At 43.0% G+C, this 19,062-nt stretch overlaps 1 protein-coding gene across 1 annotated transcript in view; it reads left to right on the top strand.

The window, feature by feature from the left end:
- The window catches only part of LOC127569025 (calmodulin regulator protein PCP4-like), a 79,790-nt gene extending 63,170 nt beyond the window's left edge, over positions 1 to 16,620 (top strand). Inside the window, exons 2-3 of the mRNA XM_052013286.1 lie at positions 8,722 to 8,773; positions 16,288 to 16,620. Coding sequence (XP_051869246.1) covers positions 8,722 to 8,773; positions 16,288 to 16,421 — 186 coding nt within the window. The 3' untranslated portion in view covers positions 16,422 to 16,620. The remainder of the gene's footprint in view (positions 1 to 8,721; positions 8,774 to 16,287) is intronic.
- Positions 16,621 to 19,062: the final 2,442 nt, after the last annotated feature.

The raw sequence follows: 19,062 nt of genomic DNA, 5'->3' as shown, positions 1-19,062 counted from the left end.
TGGACTGGTGGGAGTGGGAAAGGAACACAGGGGGTGTAGGTTACTTGAAAATGGAAAATGCAAGGCCCATATTACCAGTGCAGGTAAAGTCTACCCTTTATGGAGTTCTCAGGTGGGCCTGCTTCCTTCCATTAGAATGCATATCCCTGGACCAAACCTCCTGGTGTTTCCCATTCACATGTCCATGTTCTAACAGTGATGTCAAACATGTGTGGCATGCTGTTAAAGGTCACCTGATGTGCCTGACGACTTTCACAGGTAGAAACGGGTGTGCTGAATCTTGTGACTCAAAGCCCGATTTATGTTGTGTGCTGATCACTTTTAGCAATTTATTTTATTCTTCAAATCAGTCACACAGTACATAAACAATGCACAATGCACTTGATTTTTCAAACCATTGCATCTTTCCAGTTTGTTCCACCTTCACATAAACTTATATATCTTTGCGTAAAGCAGCATTATTGTATTGAAAAGTACTCCAGTTTTACTTGCTGATGTCTGTGTTGTTCTAATGGTGGCAGTGCAGTGGGCTGACCTATTTTGTTACTGGGATCCAAGTGTGTTTAGTGCAAGCAGAGTTTGAGGTTCCTTCCCTGCTGCCCATCCACAGCGAATTGGCTTGGGTCACTGCTGAGTGTTAAGTGCTTATTTCCTCATTGGTGCAAGTCAATGTCACACAGCTGCCCACAAACTATGATTAACATTTTTAAAAAACTTATTTTAGAGACATGGATGTCACTGACAATGCCAACATTTGTTGCCTGTCACTAACACCTCCTAAAATAAGAAGGCTTTAAAGAGTCATCCACATTGGTGGATCTGGTTACATATAGACCAAACCAGTTAAAGAAGGCAGATTTCCTTCCCTGAAGGACATTAATGAGCCAGGTTGCAACAATCCAACCATTTCATGCTTACCATTGCTGAGACAGGCTGTTTTAATTCCAGATTTAAGTACTCATTTAAATCCCCAACTCGCCATGGAAGGATTTGAACTCATGTCTCTGGATCAATGATCCAGAACTCAGGCAACTAGTTCAGTAACATTTGAGAAGTCTGCAATGAATCAGTAGTGCTTCATTCTGACATTAAAAGTTTCCAGTTCCAGAGCATCGTTATTGCAGTGTTTAGAAGGAGAGCTTCTTGTGCCAAGTGCATCACCGCCAGTCAGGAAGAGGCAGTAGCAATATGTTCAGTAGCATTATAACTGCATAGTCCAATGGATTCACGCCATCTCATTTCTTAATAAGACCCTCTGAGAACTTGTAGGACTTATCAAGGTTTTTTTTTCCTTCAGCTAAATTCAGTAACATTCCAGAGGCAATGTTTCAATTCCCACTTGGTATTTTCTCCCTGAGACTTGAACTGGAACCTAGTTAGGAGTCTGAGGGCTCAAGTGAGTCATAGCGCCATTAGTGTTTGATTTGCATTTCCTCTACTCATGGATATCTCATCCATTGAAAAATGTAGAATAGCTGGAACAAATGTTTATTCTGGTTTGGTTAGCTCTGTGCCAGAAGGTGAAGGGGTATGTTCCAACTTTATCTTGCAGCTCTCCAAAATAATCTCATGCAAATTCCCTGTACAGTGAGCATTAGCAAGTACAATAAAAGTACAGGACATCATGGGTTAATTTAGGCCTGTCCTCAGTCTCAATCACTTACAAGCAGTGATTAAATTCTGGAGCAGGAACCGTCACTGGGGTCATAAGACCAATTTACAATTTCCATCAAATGCTTAGCTCTAACAAACCAGCATATCTCTATGATTTTACATGCTTTGGGTCTCAGTAGCATGATCTCCGGTTTGCTAAATTGAATGGCAACTATATAGGGAGAGGCTGGTCAGGCTAAGTCTTTATTCCTTGGAATGTCGGAGAGTGAGGGGTGACCTTATAGAAATGTTTAAAATTATGAGAGGCAAAGATAAGGTGGACGGTAACAGTCTTTTCCCCAGGGTAGGGGAGACCAAAACTAAGGGGCATAGGTTTAGGGTGAGAGGGGAAAGACTTAAAAGGGAGCTGAGGGGCAACTTTTTCACGCAGAGGGTGGTGAGTATATGGAACGAGCTGCCAGAGGAAGTGGTAGAGGCAGATACAATAGTATAATTTAAGAAGCATTTGGATAGGTACATGCAGGGTTTAGGGGGATATGGGCCCAACACAGGAAATTGGGACTAGCTGGGTGGCCACCATGGTTGGAATGAACTGGTTGGGCCGAAGGGCCTGTGTCCATGCTGTAATGCTCTATGACTCTACAGACTCTAATTTTCTGCTCAGTGATAGCAGCTCCACTCTCAGGACATGAGCATGCAATCTATTCTGGTGTACCAACACAATCCTGAGAGAGTGCTGCATGATTAGGAGTGCCACAATTCAGCTGAACTATGAAACTGAAGCTCTGGCTGATCTTTCAGGTGGATGCAAATAATCATTCAAGAAGATCAGGGAACTTACCACTACTTTCCTGGCCAATATTCAACTAACTAATTGCTCACTAATCTTTATGGGAGCTTGCTGTGCATTGTGGTTCCAACATGACTGTGCTTGAGAATTACTCCTGTGGCCGTGGGACCTTTCTAACATCTGATGGTTGCGAGAACCCTGTTATCCAAAGTTTATTATTTCCTCCTTCTGTGTTAATAGTATGGGAGAACTTCAGCAGTGTTTCCTCATTGCAATACGCCTCTTGGGAATAAGACTCTTTATAAAGTAGAATGTCTGTGCCATTAAACCACGCTGTATTAGGCTTCACTTCAGTGAAGCAAGTCACAACATTTTAGAAATAATCTAATTCATTAAAAAAAAGCACTAAGATGCCAGAAAAAACCTACAAATATTCATGACAATTATTTGCATTAGACAGATATGGTTCAGGTTTTTCACATATTCCTGTTATTCACAGGACGCCAGTACCATAGGCAAGGCCAGTTGTTATTGCCCATCCTGCAATCTGCTTGATGCAAGGGCCATTGCAGAGGTCAGCCAACTGTCAATCACTTTGATGCAGGGCTGGGGTCACAACAAGCCCAGACTGACCAGGATAGCTGACTTCCCTCACTGAAAAGTATCTGCAAGCAACAGAGGTTTTTATGACAATCCTGCGCTTCCATGGTCTCTATTACTGGGATGAACTTTTTATTCATGGGGATGAGCAGAGAGGTTATGATGGCATGATGGCTAAGTTACTAGACTAAAATCTAGAGATCTAGACTCTTGATTAAGAGACAAGTTCAAGTTCCAGCATGGTAGCAGTGGAATTTAAATTCACACAACTAAATAAAAACTGATACTGGCTTTTAGTTCTAGATATCGGTAAAGCTGATGTACAGTAACTACTGGATTTTTATAAAAACCTGTCTGGTTTACCTCTGTTCCTTCAGGGAAGGATATCTGCCTTCCTCGCACAGTTTGGCCCATAGGTGACTCCAGACACACAGCAAAATGGCTGACTCTTCGCTTGCCCTCTGAACGTCCAATAAACCATTCAGTACAAAGGACAATTAAGGTTGGAAATTAAATGTTGCCCATAGTGTGAGTGCAAAATTTCAAAATATTCCAAATTGATTTAATTAACTAACTTTAAGCCTGAGGTTTGGCTCAAGGTTATTAATCTAGCAACACAATCAGTCTGCTATGGTACCTTGTCAATGTTCTAAAAACCAATAGAATTTCAAGTAAAAACAGACCTCAGCTATTTGTGGTTTGGAATTCTCAGACTAAGCACTGTCTCATGCCACCAGAGAGATTCATCTGGTGTTAAGACATCATTGTTTGTTCTAGTCTTTAAGCAACACTGCTCAAGTGCCTGAAGTTGCTGAGATTATTTGACATTCAATATAAACTTGTTTGCACTGTTCGGTTGCACCCCTCCAGCACATTGACCCCACGTTGCACTTTTGTTGCGACACTGTCTGATGCTCCTGCCCAGGTAATTGCATTTCCCAGAGAAGCTCTGACACAATCAGGACTCCCACATGAGGATTATGACGAGTCACCCTAAAACTTAACGGTGACCAATAATTTACAGCCAGATTGGGGTGAGTTCCAACGCATATCAAGAGTCCATTAAATTCCCATCCCCAAGAATGAAGTGACTAACCAGGGATCTGGCAAGTTACTGAGCAAACAATACAGAGAGCTGGACTAATAATATGGGGACATGTGTTTAGTTGCATCTGGTAAATTAATTCAAAGTTTTGACCTATAAAGCTAATACCAGTTACAGTTCCTCGTCATTAAAACCTCTCATATTCACCAAACCAAAGGAAATCTACCATCGTTACCTGGTGTGGCTTACAGTATATGTGACCTTAGGTCTGCAGTGACTAGGTGATGGGCAGATTGAGTGGGTGGAGGAGGGGAAAGAAACAGGGGGCTGGGTGTTGGTTGGGGTCTGTCCATCACCCACACACTCCTCCCACTGGGTACCCTCTCCCATGTTCCCATCTGCCCACTCCACCTCCCATATTTGGTTCAATGCTGTGCCTTCCTATTCCATCATCTGCAGCCCTTTGTGGCCTCTATCTATCACCTCCCAGCCTCTGTCGCTACTTCCACTCTTCCATCTGCCTATCACCCCTCCTCACCTGGATCCACCTATCACTTCCCAGCTCTTGCTCCACCCCTTCCCCTCAGCTCTTTATACTGGCTATCTCCTCTCCTCTCTTTCAGTCCAGATGAAGGGTCTTGGCCTGAAACATCGACGGTCCATTTCACCTACAGATGCTGACTGACCTGCTGAATTCCTCCAGCAGTTTGATTTTTGCTTGAAAAGGTTAGCCCAGTTTATAAGGGCACTGAGGACATTGTCCCAATGGCAACGTCTGTGGTGCTGCACCGAGATTTTCACTGAAGGGCTGCAAAGGAGGTAGAACAGGTAAAAGACATGGCAACCTTCAGAACAGCTGTCTCCCTAGTCCCAGAGAGACCTGTGCAGGTAGTCAACATGTGCAATTCAACAGAGAAGTGACAGAAGGGACTCCTTTCTCCATGGATAAATCTCAAGGCTGTTACTGCCTTCTTAATTAACATCATTTCCAAGGCAGCCTTGAGAAATGGCTGTTGAAAAATATCAGGTAGATGAGATCGAAATCCATTGGGATTAAGGCTCTAATTCACCATGCCTTCATTTGTCTAGGATGGACAAGGGAGGAGAGTCCAGTGGCAGTAGTCCAGTGGAGGGAGATGCCAATCAGCTGGTTAGATAGTGATGGATATCCCACACCCAAATCATCCTCCATGTCCCATCCAAGGATGTGCTGATGTTGGAGAGGGTTCAGAGGAGATTTACGAGGATGATTCCTGGAATGAAAGGGCTTACATATGATGAGCGTTTGTTTGCTCTTGGACTGTACTCACTGGAGTACAGAAGAATGAGAGGGGACCTCATAGAAACATTTAAAATGTTGAAAGGACTGGACAGAGTAGATGTAGCCAAACTGTTTCCCTTGGTGGGTGAGTCCAGGACCAGAGGGCACAATCTTAGAATTAGAGGGTACAGGTTTAAAACAGAGATGAGGAGAAATTTCTTTAGCCAGAGGGTAGAATTTATGGAATTCCTTGCCACGTATGGCAGTGGAGGCCAGATCATTGGAGGCGTTTAAGGAGGAGATAGATAGATATCTAATTAGTCAAGGTATCAAGAGATATGGGGATAAGGCCGGAAATTGGGGCTGGAATAGTTTTCTTTTCTGCTCATGGAGCAGACCCCCCCCCCCCCCATTTCTCATTTCTTTTTTTCTTTTTCTCTTTCTCTTTTTTTTTCTTTATCCCCTTTTCTTTGGAGCAGACTCGATGGGCCGAATGGCCTACTTCTGCTCCCTTGTCTTGTGATCTTGTGAAGTGTAGAGGAGAATTGAAATGTGGAGATCCTAACACAGCTTCTGTTTAGAAGCTTGATGTCAGTGTGGTATAGGAGTTAAGAGTTTCTAGCAAGCACTAAAAATCTCAGTGGTTTGAACAAGAACTCCTATCTCTATAGAAACACACGGCAGTATATTATCACTCTCTCTCACTAATAAGAGGTTTGAACTGCTGATCATTTCTATACTTAGATACATTTTTAACAGCAGGGGATAAAGCAATCCAATTCCACACAAGTTAATGGAAAGCGAATTTAAGTACCTGTTTGCAGCAATCTTCCATTATTACAACCATAACTCATTAAAGTCTTATCAATTGTGAATTACAGAGGCGGCCTATCTAATATATTGTGAATTCCCACAAAATTAAGTATGGAATGTGAAGTTAATCATAGGTAGGGGGCCGAAATTGCTGGTTCCACTACCATCACTCACATTTTGTGTTCAGTTCCCCTGCAAGGTGACAGTCTTTTTGTTTGAATTATTATTGCAATATCCTTGTGAAGGAAAGCAAAAACCCTTGAATTTATATAATACCTTTTATGACTATGGGACATCCTTAAACCCTTTACAGCCAATTAAGTTCCTTTGATATATAGTTACTGCTATGGATAAATGCATCAGACAGTTTACACACAGTAAGCTCCCACAAACAGAAATGAATGACCAGACAGTCTGTTTCGGATATTTCAATTGAGGGATAAACGATAGCCAGAACAAATTTTGCCTCTTAACCGTCATTGTACGGCTAGCCTCCACAGCTTGGTTAAGGTGAACGAGCAACCTGCATTCAGCTCTCTTCCACTGCCTGTCAAACTTTAATTAACTAGTTCTGTCAATTGCTTTTTACTTCCTAGTGGGGAGTTCCTCATATTGGTAAATCTGGGAGATAATGGATCCTATTGCACAACTATGGTTCACTGTAGCAGAACATTTTGTTGCTATAAAGTGATTCACTACTGTGCCGTTTGGAATTCATTTCATTTTGCTATGATTTGATTTGATTCCATTTTAGGATAAAGGTATCTTGAAAGGAGAGAAAGATCTTTTCAGGTCATTGCAGCTATTCATTTCACATTCCATGCATGGTTACCTCAATCACAGACTCTTCCTCTTTTCCCACTCAGGATAATGCTCACTTCTTAACCCTCTTACTGAACACAGCACCAAAAACAATTTTCAGGGAAGTCTCAAGTGTACTTTTAAATTATGGTCTCCACGTGAAACACACAATTTTCTCGAGTAAGAACTGCAGATAAGCAAGTTGATTCCAGGTTCCTGATTCTTTAAAGCCTTTCCATCATTGACAAGGCACAGGAGTGTGAAATAACTCTAATGATGTCCACTTGCCTGGATGAATATAGTCCAATGACACTTAAGAAATGTAATAGCATCCCTGCTTGATTGACACCCTATCCATCATGCTAAAACATTCCCTTAACCACTGTGTATGATCTACAAAATGCATTGCAGTTACTTGCCAAGGTTATTCTGACAGCATCTTCCAAATCCCTGAATTCCACCATAAAAAAAGGACGAAGTCAGCAGATGCATGAGAACATCATTAGGTTCTCCTCCTAGTCACATACCATCCCGACTTGGAAATGTATCACCGTTCCTTCATTGTCTTTAGGTCGAATCCTGGAACTCCTGACCCAATAGCAATTTTACCAGGTCAAGGAGGTCACTCCCAAGGGCACATCCTACAAAAATAAATTTTAAAAAATACTTTCAGATCAGCCACTTAAAGTAGCATCAACATGGGCTGAGATGGTTTCTCTCTGATTTTTACTCCCCTCACAATCAACCCCCTTGTTTAGAAGCATATTTTCTACCAGGACAATAGTATGATTTTTGCCTCTTAGTCTTGCTTTTTATTGCTTCTCCTGGTCAATGAGTCATGTTTCCATGGAGACCAACTGGGTAGGATGTGAACTAATTGACATCTGAGGCATTTGATGGCAGTTGGCACTTTAATGGCAGTAAGACCAATTTATTAACCATGAAAAAAAAATGGTTGAGCTATTGTTAGAAGGAATAGTTCAGAGGACATGGAAATAAAGGAAGCTAGTCATTGCTGCAGAAATTCAAATGAATATTTAGGGATGACATTTAAATTTTCTTTCCAAGCCTTCACAGTTGGCCAAATATTTTACCAATGTAAATGTGTGGCATCAGTTTTGACATTTTGCCATGAATGTGTTACAGTGTGCATATAGTACAAATACGCTTTGCACTGAGCTTCATTTGAGGTTAAAAACTCAGTGAGAACACATACCTTTTAACAATGTACTGCGTGGGGGGGGGGGGGGGAGCAAGAAAAAGAGAAAACATGTCTGATAGCTGACTTCCAGATGCAAACATACTCCAGCAAACTTCAGTGCATAGTGATCAAGAACAGAAGAGAAACAACTTTATGCAAAATTGTCACCTTGTAATTACACACTCGGCTGACATCACTGATGGGAGGGCGTGGTTGCAGCAAGGAATATTTACAAAGCCAGTTTCCACTATTAATAGTGGACTTCAACAGAATCAAAAAAAGGATGCACGACTGAATCATGTACTCTGATCTAAATATTCACTGAGCCTACTTCCATTCCTGACTAGGAGAAAGCAATCTTCTTGTTGTTGGGTGATGCTGAACACTAACTTTTTCTTGGGCATTTGAGGATGAGACAACTAAGTACAAGAACTAACTACACCTGGGGAGGTGCCAAGTGCCATGTTGTCCTTACTATATGTGGTGCAACGGATGGCAAAAGGCGACAGCAATAATGAGGGCATTCCAATGGTTGGGATAATTCCATGCACGTGGAAGCTGAATAGAAAACATTGACATTTTGCTTTCTTTTCCAGAGGAAAAACACTGGAGCAAAGTACGGAAAAGAGAAGGCAGCGGATGGCAAAGGTAAACAACTTTATTTTTCTATTTTTAACTGCACTTGCATAACTGGGACCAGACGTGGGGGAAGCTGAGAGGTCTTCAACACAGGAACTTCTTCATGTTGAAATGGTTCCTTCAAGGGTTTCTTCACAGTGAAATCTCCACTCAGGTCTTCTAAAATGCTAGAACTATTACTCTCCAGCCCTGGTGACATCTAATTTGTCTCCTACATTCTGGATCATACGAGGATAATGGAGTTTGTTACTAGTCCTAGCAATAAGTTGCTACACAACAAATCTAGATGCGTTTTAAAGACTGCTTTGGAATTGGTATTGGTATTGGTTTACTATTGTCACTTGCACCGAGGTACAGTGAAAAACTTGTCTTGCATACAGTCCCTACAGATCAATTCATTACACAGTGCATTGAATTAGTACAAGGTAAAAAACAATACAGAATGCAGAGTAAAGTGTCACAGCTACAGAGAAAGTGCAGTGCAGACAGTAAGGTGCAAGGTCATAACGAGGTAGATTGTGAGGTCAAGAGTCCATCTTATCGTACTAGGGAATGGTTCAATAGTCTTATAACAGTGGGATAGAAGCTGTCCCTGAGCCTGGTGGTACGTGCTTTCAAGCTTTTGTATCTTCTGCCTGATGGGAGAGGGGAGAAGAGAGAATGTCCCAGGTGGGTGGGGTCTTTCATTATGTTGGCTGCTTTACCGAGGCAGCAAGAAGTGTAGACAGAGTCCATGGAGGGGAGGCTGGTTTCTATGATGTGCTGAGGTGTGCCAACAACTCTCTGCAGTTTCTTGTGGTCCCGGGCAGAGCAGTTGCCATACCAAGCTGTGATGTATCCAGATAGGATGCTTTCTATGTTGCATTGATAAAAGCTGGTGAGTGTCAAAAGGGACATGCCAAATTCCTTTAGTCTCCTGAGAAAGTAGAGGCGCTGGTGAGCTTTCTTGGCCATGGTGTCTACGTGGTTGGACCAGGACAGGCTGTTGGTGTTGTTCACTCCTTGGAACTTGAAGCTCTCAGCCCTCTCAACCTCAGCACCATTAATGTAGACAGGTGCATGTGCACCGCCCCACTTCCTGAAGTCAATGACCAGCTCTTTTGTTTTGCTGACATTGAGGGAAAGGTTGTTGTCATGACACCATGTCACTGAGCTCTCTATCTCTTTCCTGTACTCCGACTCATCGTTATTTGAGATACGGCCCACTAGGGTGGCATCATCTGCAAACTTGTAGATGGAGTTAGAGCAGAATCTGGCCATGCAGTCATGAGTGTTTGAGTTTCTGCCAGCTGAAACTAATCAGAGTTTGCTGACTGTGCTATTGGTGTGAATGAAGGGTATATCACACCCCACCAGTTGAGGGGCAAAATTCCTGTCTTCTGCCTTGTGGGCAGCTTAACAATCAGCCTAAATATTCCAGCTGTGACCTGACCAAAGTGCACATGGGTAGAATACCTCAGCACCACTTGTGTAATTCACCACGGAAGCTCCTTAACACAATGTTGCAAACAGCTTCACCTTGACTCTTTTGTTCCTTTCCTTGTTTTTCCACATTCATTTTCCCTGTTCTAATGAGTCAAACCTCATATTTATCTAGACCAAACCCACCCACTCAACTAGTCATTACCTTCCTTAAAGAGCTGCAGATACTCAGTATAATCAAACCCTCAGCTTAAAGATAAACTTTTCCCCTCAATTGCTCCTCTCTTGAAGATGTTGACTTCTTACTGGGATTTGGTATTCTGTTCATTAGGACCACAATTTCTGCATCGAAAGGCAACACTTCCTGTAGTCTACAGTGAGTATCAGTCCACTGTCAGGCAGATTCATAGAATTGCTACAACACAGAAAGAGGTCATTCAATCCAATGAACCCATTCCAGATCTCTGCAAGGACAACCTAGTCAGTCTTATTCCCAAGTTCTTTTCTCTTAATGGTGCAGTATCTTCCTCAAGAATGTATCCAATTTCCTTTTGAAAATGACAATTACATACATTCCCACCAATCTTTCGGGTTTTGAGTTCCATATCGTGGTGATTAACTGCATAACAATGTTCCTCAGGTCACCCCTGGCTCCTCTGCAAGCCGTTTTCAATCCCTACCATCTGGAGCTCAACCTTCCCACTGAAAGAAATGGGTTCTCTCGGTTCACTCTGTCTAAACAAATCTCAGCTTTCTCTCCTCCAACAAGAAGAATCAAAACTTTCTCAAACTTTCCAATGAACAGAAATCCCTCATCACTACGACCATTCCACAATCTCTTCTGCACCCTCTCTGGGACCTTTGCTCCCTTCCCATAGTGTAGTGTCCAGAATTAGACACAAGCAAGGAGCTTCACAGAGGAGCTAACTTCTACATAGACTTCCCTGAGATACATACTTAGCACTCCCAGCAATGAATCACTTGGTTTCCTTTCAGTTTTTGCTTCAAGGTGCCTGTTTGAAATACAAGAATAGGTGGAGGCTGTTTAATCCTTCCAGTATGCTCCAGCAAAGAACCAAATTATGGCTGATTTGTGATCCAGCTATATACACCTGCCTTTCTCCTTCAAGCCTTTGCTATCTGAAATCTCCCAAACTCAGCTTTGAAATTAATATCTGACCCACCATTAATCAACATTTGCAGAAGAAAAGTTCTTTCCACCACTCTGAGATTTTTAACTTCATTCTTGTAAGGCCTGGTTCTACACCACATAGTCCTAGACTCTGCCATCAGTAGAAATGGTTCCCTTCCATCTTTCCCATTAGTTCCATCTGGCCATCATCCTTCACCTCTCCTTGGGCCACCAAGCACCATCTGGCACTTGTCTCACCCCTCTCCTTCTCCTTGTTATACTGGCTATTTTCCTTCTCTCCATTCAGACCTGATGCAGGGTGTCGACCTGAATCGTCAACAATTCCTTTTACCCCCCACAGATGCTGCTGAACCAGCTGAGTTCCTCCAGCAGATTGTTCGTTGCTTCCCCATTAGTTCTCCTTAATAATCATCAATCATATCAATGTTGGGCTTCTAAATATCAGGAATATAACCCTTGTTTCTCACCATTTACAGTAACCCTTGAAGTCCAGATATAGTTCCAGATATCATTCTGGTCAGTTTATGTTGCACACTCATCAAAGCCCAATATTCCTGAGTATTGTGTCCAAAACTGTTCACAGTTGTCTGCGTGTGAAATAACTTCCATCCCTTTGTACAAAGGCCAACTTTCCAGAGAGCCTTTTGATTATTTTCTCGACCTCTCATGATATCTTAGAGACCTATGTTCATGGAACAGAAAGTCCCTTTGGACTACCACTCTTACTAAATACTTCTTTTTTGGAAACGATATTAAAGAAACAACAAAATGAGATTTAAAAAAAAGTACTTCTGTTATTTGTCACCTAATCTGCTGCAGTCAGTTACCTGATAGAAATATTTAATGTTTTAGATTTTGAATGGCCCTAGTAAACTAGGAATTAATGCTAAAATTAACAAAATATGTCCAAAGAAGTTGGAATTAAGCAACTTTGAGTGGCACAGAGTTCTTGTAGATTGTAGGCAAAAGAGGATATTGAGAAATGGGCCATTTGATATTCTAGGAATAATTGATTTGTTCTGGGATCAAAGTGATAAATCTTAGTTATAACATAACGAGAATGCAGGAAGGGTGTGGTGGATATAGCAATTGCTGTGTACTCCCTTCAGTAGTTGGAAGATGAAGAGGGCTGGTAAAGGTGGCGTTATCCAACCATGTAACTAGATCAGGACTGAGAGTGAGGAAGTGGGAAAAAAAATACTTAAAACCATTATTGGAAAACCAATGTCAGTGCGCAGGCAGATCCCCACGAGCCCTCTAAAAATAAATGTCACAGCGTGTTAAAGCTCCTTCACCCCAGAGCCAGAGCAGTAAATTCAGTTTCTCCTTGCTGATCATTATTCAATACATGGAGATTAATTTGCTGAAGCAGTGCTTCTAAGAAGGCAATCGATGAGGATGCAGGCCATACCTACCGCTACGAATCAGGAGCTGGAGATGGATTAAGTGACTGTATTCTGCTTATAAATAACTTTTTATGCAGCTATACATTCTCCACATTCTAGAGATGCTTGGGTGCAAGTAAAGTGTTTAAACGGCAGGGGTGACTTCAGGGTAACTGGAGGTGCATTGGCCACCAAATTGCTAAAAACACCATTCTGCCTGAAGATAACTATTGGCCATGAAAAGGATCTTCACCTTTGCCAGACTGTTTGTGAATGATTCACATGCCTTGTTATACACCAAAACTTTCTATGAAGTCCATTTCTGGGGGAACTGCTCTTTCCCCGGAATGGGCGGCTAACACTGGTGTGGCTAATAGAGCTGCTGTCTCACAGTTCCAGAGGCCTGGATTTGATCCTATCCTCCTGTGCTGCCTGTGTGGACTTTGCATGTTCTCCCTGTGGGTTTCCTTTGGGTGCTCCAGTTTCCTTCTGCATCCCAGATATGTGAATTGGTAGGTTAATGACCACTGTAAATTGCCCCAAGTGTGTAGGTGAGTGGGGGGGGGGGGGGTGGTGGGGTAGAGTTGATAAGAATGTGGGGAAAATAAAAAAAAGGGATTAGCATAGGATTAGTGTAAATGCACAGTCTCGGTGGGCTGAAGGGCCTGTTTCCATGCTGTACCTCTCAATGGCTCTATGACTCTAAGTGTTATGGGGAGAGAGCAGGAATACAGTACTGAGATGGGGGCTTGTCCATGATTGTAGTGAATGGAAGAGTAAGCTGAAAGGGCTGAATGCCCTATTCCTGCTTCTGTTCTCCATGTTTCTCTGCAAGCAGCCTGTCCAGTAGTTCTTAAAGGGAGCACAGGAACTCATCATCCTGTGTAAAAAGAATGCTTACCTTAGTTTTGAGTCTAGAGATGCAGTATTGCTCCTCTTCACTTGAATACACAGCCAAACACCATGATATCTGCTCACCCACAACCGTTGTACCTTCTCTCTTCCAATTACTGTATCTTCCTCTCTTATACAGTGACAGCCCCCTCTCCCTCTCCCAGCAACAGCCCACCGTTCTCCCCCTCTCACAGTGACTGCCTCCCCTTCTGCCCCCTCCCCCACCCCCAGTTACTGCCCCTCTTCCTCCTTCATCCCCTCCCCTCTCCCTCCCCAATCTACCCCCCTCCCTTCTCCCGGTGACTGTTCCCTCTCTCAGTAACTTCCCCTGCCCTCCCTCTTAATCAATGGGGTAGGTAGAGAGGGAGATTTTCTGTGGCTTAGGAGTCTAGAACGAGGGGTCACAGTCTCAAAGTAAGGGGTAGGCTACTTAGGTGTGAAATGAGGAGATATTTCTTTATATGGAGGAAAATTGTTGGAATTCTCTATGCTGGAGGTTAGTAAGTTAGTAGGGACTCAATTGTTGAGTTCATTCAAAACCGATCAATAGATTTCTATATATTAATGGAGTTATGAGCTAGGGCAAGAAAATGATATTGAGGTAGAAAATCAATAATGATTTCATTGAAGAGCAAAGCAGGCTCCAGGGACAAAATGGTCTTATCCTGCCCCTATTTCTTATGTTCTTCCTCTCCCAGCCAATCACTGACCCTCCCTCTCCCAGCCAATCACTGACCCTCCTTCTCTCACTCAATCTGTGACCCTCCCCCCCCAATCGCTGCCCTTTCCTCTCCCAGTTATTTTTCCCCTCTCCAAACTCTCCGTCCCTTGTCCCTCACCTAACCATGCCACCTCTGACCTGCCCACCCTGCCTCAAGTTCTCCCCACTCCCACATCTTAGACTTGTGGCCCATGCAGCCGCCCTAATTAAAAATTTGCTTTGCCTGTGGGCTGGCAGTGATTTGGTGGTTCATCCTTCCCTCCATTTCCAGCTCCAAGCTGCAGTAATCCTCTTTTTTCAATTTCAAGGTGATAGACGTCAGCGCTCTCATTAAAAGCAATGCACACTGCCCAGCAGTTGTCTGCATCACACTAGCCCCACATGGAAAGCCTTCAGAGTCAGTCTTAGTCATTACCCTGTGAGCTCTGCTGGAAAGAGTAAAGACTGGCCAAGAATCCAAGTCAGACTCAGTCCGCTCTGCTTCTTTCCACCAGTTACGTTCTTGTGATATTCAAGAAAGAGAGCAGTAGGTTTTTAGTTAATAAGGGAATTAAGGACCATGGTTTTGATGGAGCAAGTGGCACTGAGATACAATCTCACCCATAATGAGTGGTGGAACAGACACAAGAGGGGTGAGTGGCCTACTTCTGCTTCTACAGCTTAGGTTCATAAGCCTATGTTTTCTCCTAATTTAGAGTCGTAGAGTGATAGAATAATACAGCATGTAAACAGGCTTTTCTGCCCACTCATCCATGCTGGACAAGTTGCCAAACTGAGCTCGTCCCATTTGCCCACGTTTAGCCCGTATCCTTCTAAACCTTTCCTATTCATAATCTTATCTAAATATGTCTTTTAAATGTCATTATTGTACCTGCTTCAATCACTTTCTCTGGCAGCCTGTTCCACATTCGTACCACCCTCTGTGTGAAAAAGTTGCCCCTCAGTTCCCTTTTAAATCTTCTCCTCTCGACTTAAACCTATGCCCTCTCGTTTTTGGTTCCCTTTCCCTGGGAAAAAGACTGTGCGCATTCACCCTATCTATGCCTCTCATGATTTTATACACCTCCATAAGGTCACCCCTCCGTCCCCAACCAAGGAATAAAGTCCCAACCTGCCCAACCTCTCCCTATAACTCAGGCCTTCGAGACCCGGCAACATTCTTGAAAATCTTCTTTGCTGCTTTATTCAGGACCAGAACTTAAAGCCTTTCCTTTAAACTGAGTGGCTGGCGGGACTGTGGGTGTGAAATTGCATATTGGACAGACTGTGTAAGGATATCTATTTCTTACCCTTGAAGGACATTAGTGACCAGATGGGAAAGCCATACCTCTGGCTACTAGTCCAGTAATTTCATGGCAATTCTGCCATATCCATACCCTCTTGCTCAATTAATGATCAGTTGTGCAAGGCAGTATGACAGCTGTACCTCAGCAGCGGAGAATCCCCCTCTTAATTATGAGGTTCCACTGTTCCAGTCCTACTCGAGAGGCGAGAGGAGAGTACAGGTTGAGACATCAGTGGAGCACTGTTGGATGTGCTGACTGTCCACTCAGATTAATGTATTGGTATTGGTTTATTATTGTCACTTGTACTGAGGTACAGTGAAAAAATTGTCTTGCTTACCGATCGTACAGGTCAATTCATGTAAAAAGAAGAGCTGGAAAATTACACTTGATTCACAGACCAAAATCCAAATTAGTTTTGATTATCTGGTTATTACGACACTGCTTGTGGCATCTTGCAGTATAAAAATTGGCAGCCTTGTTTCCAAACTTCAAAAAGATTTCATTGACTGTTAAGTACTTTAGGACATTGTGAGAAGGAATCACGGTGTGACTCGAGGGGGATGAGGGACCTCAGGAGGTCAGTGAGGGGTTGAACTGCAGCAAATGGGAATGATGGGTCAACAATCAGCCAGAACTGACCTTCCAGTCTTTCCTTCTCCTAGATGCGGCCAGAGCTTCAAAGGAGGATGCTGAGGAGTTTGACATTGACCTGGATGCCCCTGAGACAGAGAAGGCTGCTGTCGCTATACAGAGTCAGTTCAGAAAATTTCAGAAGAAGAAACAGGATCCTTCTTAGGATTTCTGTTGGGTGCTGTGAAGGCAGCACATGAACAGACAACTCCCTCAAAGCTTTCTTTTGTGGGTGCATGCAGTAAAAACACTCTGCGGTATTTGTGTGTATTGAATATACTCCCTGAAAATGCCTCTGTAATACTCCCCTTAGTTATTCCCTTGTAAACCCATTCACACATTAATAAAATCAGTAGTGTACTCAATGCATTTCCAATGAACTTCTTTCTCAAATCTGCAAGAGATGTATTATCTACTGCTCTCCATGCTGCTTGGTCAGATTCTTTCACAGTAGCTCAGTAGAACTGAAACCACAGGCGACTGCAGATGCTGCAATCTGGAGCAACACACACAGTGCTGGAGGAACTCAGCAGGTCAGGCAGCATCTATGGAGGGAAGTGGACAGTTGACATTTCGGGTTGAGCTCCTTCATCTAGACTGCAATCCACTGTCCACTTCCTTCCATAGACGCTGCCTGACTTGCTGAGTTCCTCCAGTGCTCAAAATCAGAGTCGAGTTTATTGTCATCTGCACAAGTACATGCATGCACAGGTGCAATGAAAAACTTACTTGCAGCAGCATCACAGGCACATAGCATCTGATGCATAACATTCACAAGAAAAACATGAATTAAACATAAATTATACAAAATTATGCAAGAAAGAACACAAAACAAAAAAAAGTCCATTGCAGTGCAAAGTGGTCATAGTGTTGCTATACTGAGGTAGTGATTAAAGTTGTGCAGGTTGGCTCAAGGACTGAATCTTTGAAGGGAAGTAGCTGCTCTTGAATTTAGTGGTGTGGGACTTCAGGTGAGACTACCTGTGGGACTACTCCTGCCCGATGGTAGCTGTGAAAAGATGGCATGGCCTGGATGGTGGAGATCTTTGAAAACAGATGGTGCCTTCTTGAGGCAGTGCCTCGTGTAGATACCATCGATGGTGGGGAAGGATGTGCCCATGATGTATTGGGCTGAGTCCACTACTCTCTGCAGCTTCTAACGTTCCTGCACATTTGAATTGCTGTACCAGACTATGATGCAATCAGTCAGGATACTTTCAATAGTACATCTGTGGAAGTTTGTTCAAATGTTCAGTGACATGCCGAACCTCCTTAACCTTCTAAGAAAGTACGGATGGAACCTTCTTAAAAGAAAGCACAGATGCTGGCACACCTTCCAATTGAATCTGTATACTGGACCCAAGACAGGACACCTGATATGTTAATTGTTTGTGTGTAGCTCAGTACAACTAAATAGTTTACTAGCTTCAGGCAAAGAAATCAGTCCTCACTCACAAACATTAATGCAAGGCACATTATACTCCACTCCCAAAACTCTGTTACATTCGCTTCAATCCACATGTGCTGCCACTTTCTGCATTTGTCACATGTGAACTTCTTTCCTGTATTGCTGTTGGCTTGGGGTCACACTTAAACCAGACAGGTCGGAGACAGCAGATTCCTTTCTGTAAAGGGCAAAGCCTTTCCCTGTCACCATTAATGACTGTTTAATACAGATTATTTAATTAACTGAAGTTAAACATTCCTAACTGCCATATTGGGAGATGAATTTATTCCCTTGCCGGTGTCCCTAGATTACCCATCCAGTGATGCAGCTGTTCCCAGCGAGCTTGTGATTCCCACTTCAATACATGGAATCACTCCTCAAATGAGATGCTGGAAATGCACGATAAGAAAAGGAAAATGCTGGAAGCTCTCAGCAGGGCAATAAGCAATTGTGAGGAGAGAGAGGGAGGACACAAGCCAGTGATTCAGTTTTCCAGTATTCACTTAGCGCAATTAATGATCCTGTTAAGTAACACCATAAAGCTTTGCATCGTGGAAGAACCCTTCCATCCCTTATAGGAGTTCGACCTTTCCATTTACAACGAAACTGATGACTAGGCTCTCTTAAGCAAATAGCTTTACTGAGGTTGGATGCTATACCTTTTACAAACACAATGAATGCTCATACCACTAAGACAAATCACTTCTCTACCTTCAAATCACTTTTAATGTCCCCTACTTAGCTGATAGGTGCTGCGTACATATATTCTTCTGATGGCCAATCTGTGTTCAGAGTTTATCTCTCTTAAATCGACTGACTAGATCAACTCCCCCTCAGACTGCAGTTCAAATGAGTGCTGACTGCAGCGGTGCTGATTGTGAAAACCTCACTGTCTTTATCCTCATTGTTCACTGGTGCAGATGTGTGATCAGCTATCAGTTCTCAGCCACTGACGTCCTGCTCCCCTTCTGTTTTGATGACAAGATGCATTATCCCACTTGATGTTTTTTGTTATTATTTTATTATGGAGCCATTCAGAGAGGGGTTAGAATGTGGAACCCATCACTACAAGGAGTTGCTGAGGTCATAACATAAACCTTCAAGGCGCAGCTGCCCAGCAGAAAGAAAAGGAGCAAATGATTGGACACTTAGGGTAAGTTGAAGAGTGACGTAGGGCATAAATACTGCCAAAGGCAATAGGTTTGCCTGGTGTATTTCTGAGCTGTAAACTTCCTCTGAATCTGTGTATCATGGAGTTCAGGGGGATCCTCAATACTGCCATTGGAGTCTTGCTTGAATGCTGCAATGTGACGCTCAATCTGTCCTAAATCAGATCCGGACTTCGATTTTGAGGAAATTG

Source organism: Pristis pectinata, chromosome 4 (assembly GCF_009764475.1).
Source record: "Pristis pectinata isolate sPriPec2 chromosome 4, sPriPec2.1.pri, whole genome shotgun sequence".
NCBI lineage: Eukaryota > Metazoa > Chordata > Chondrichthyes > Rhinopristiformes > Pristidae > Pristis > Pristis pectinata.
The sequence above is the reverse complement of the archived record's forward strand: the minus strand, read 5'-3'. Positions and strand labels throughout refer to the sequence as shown.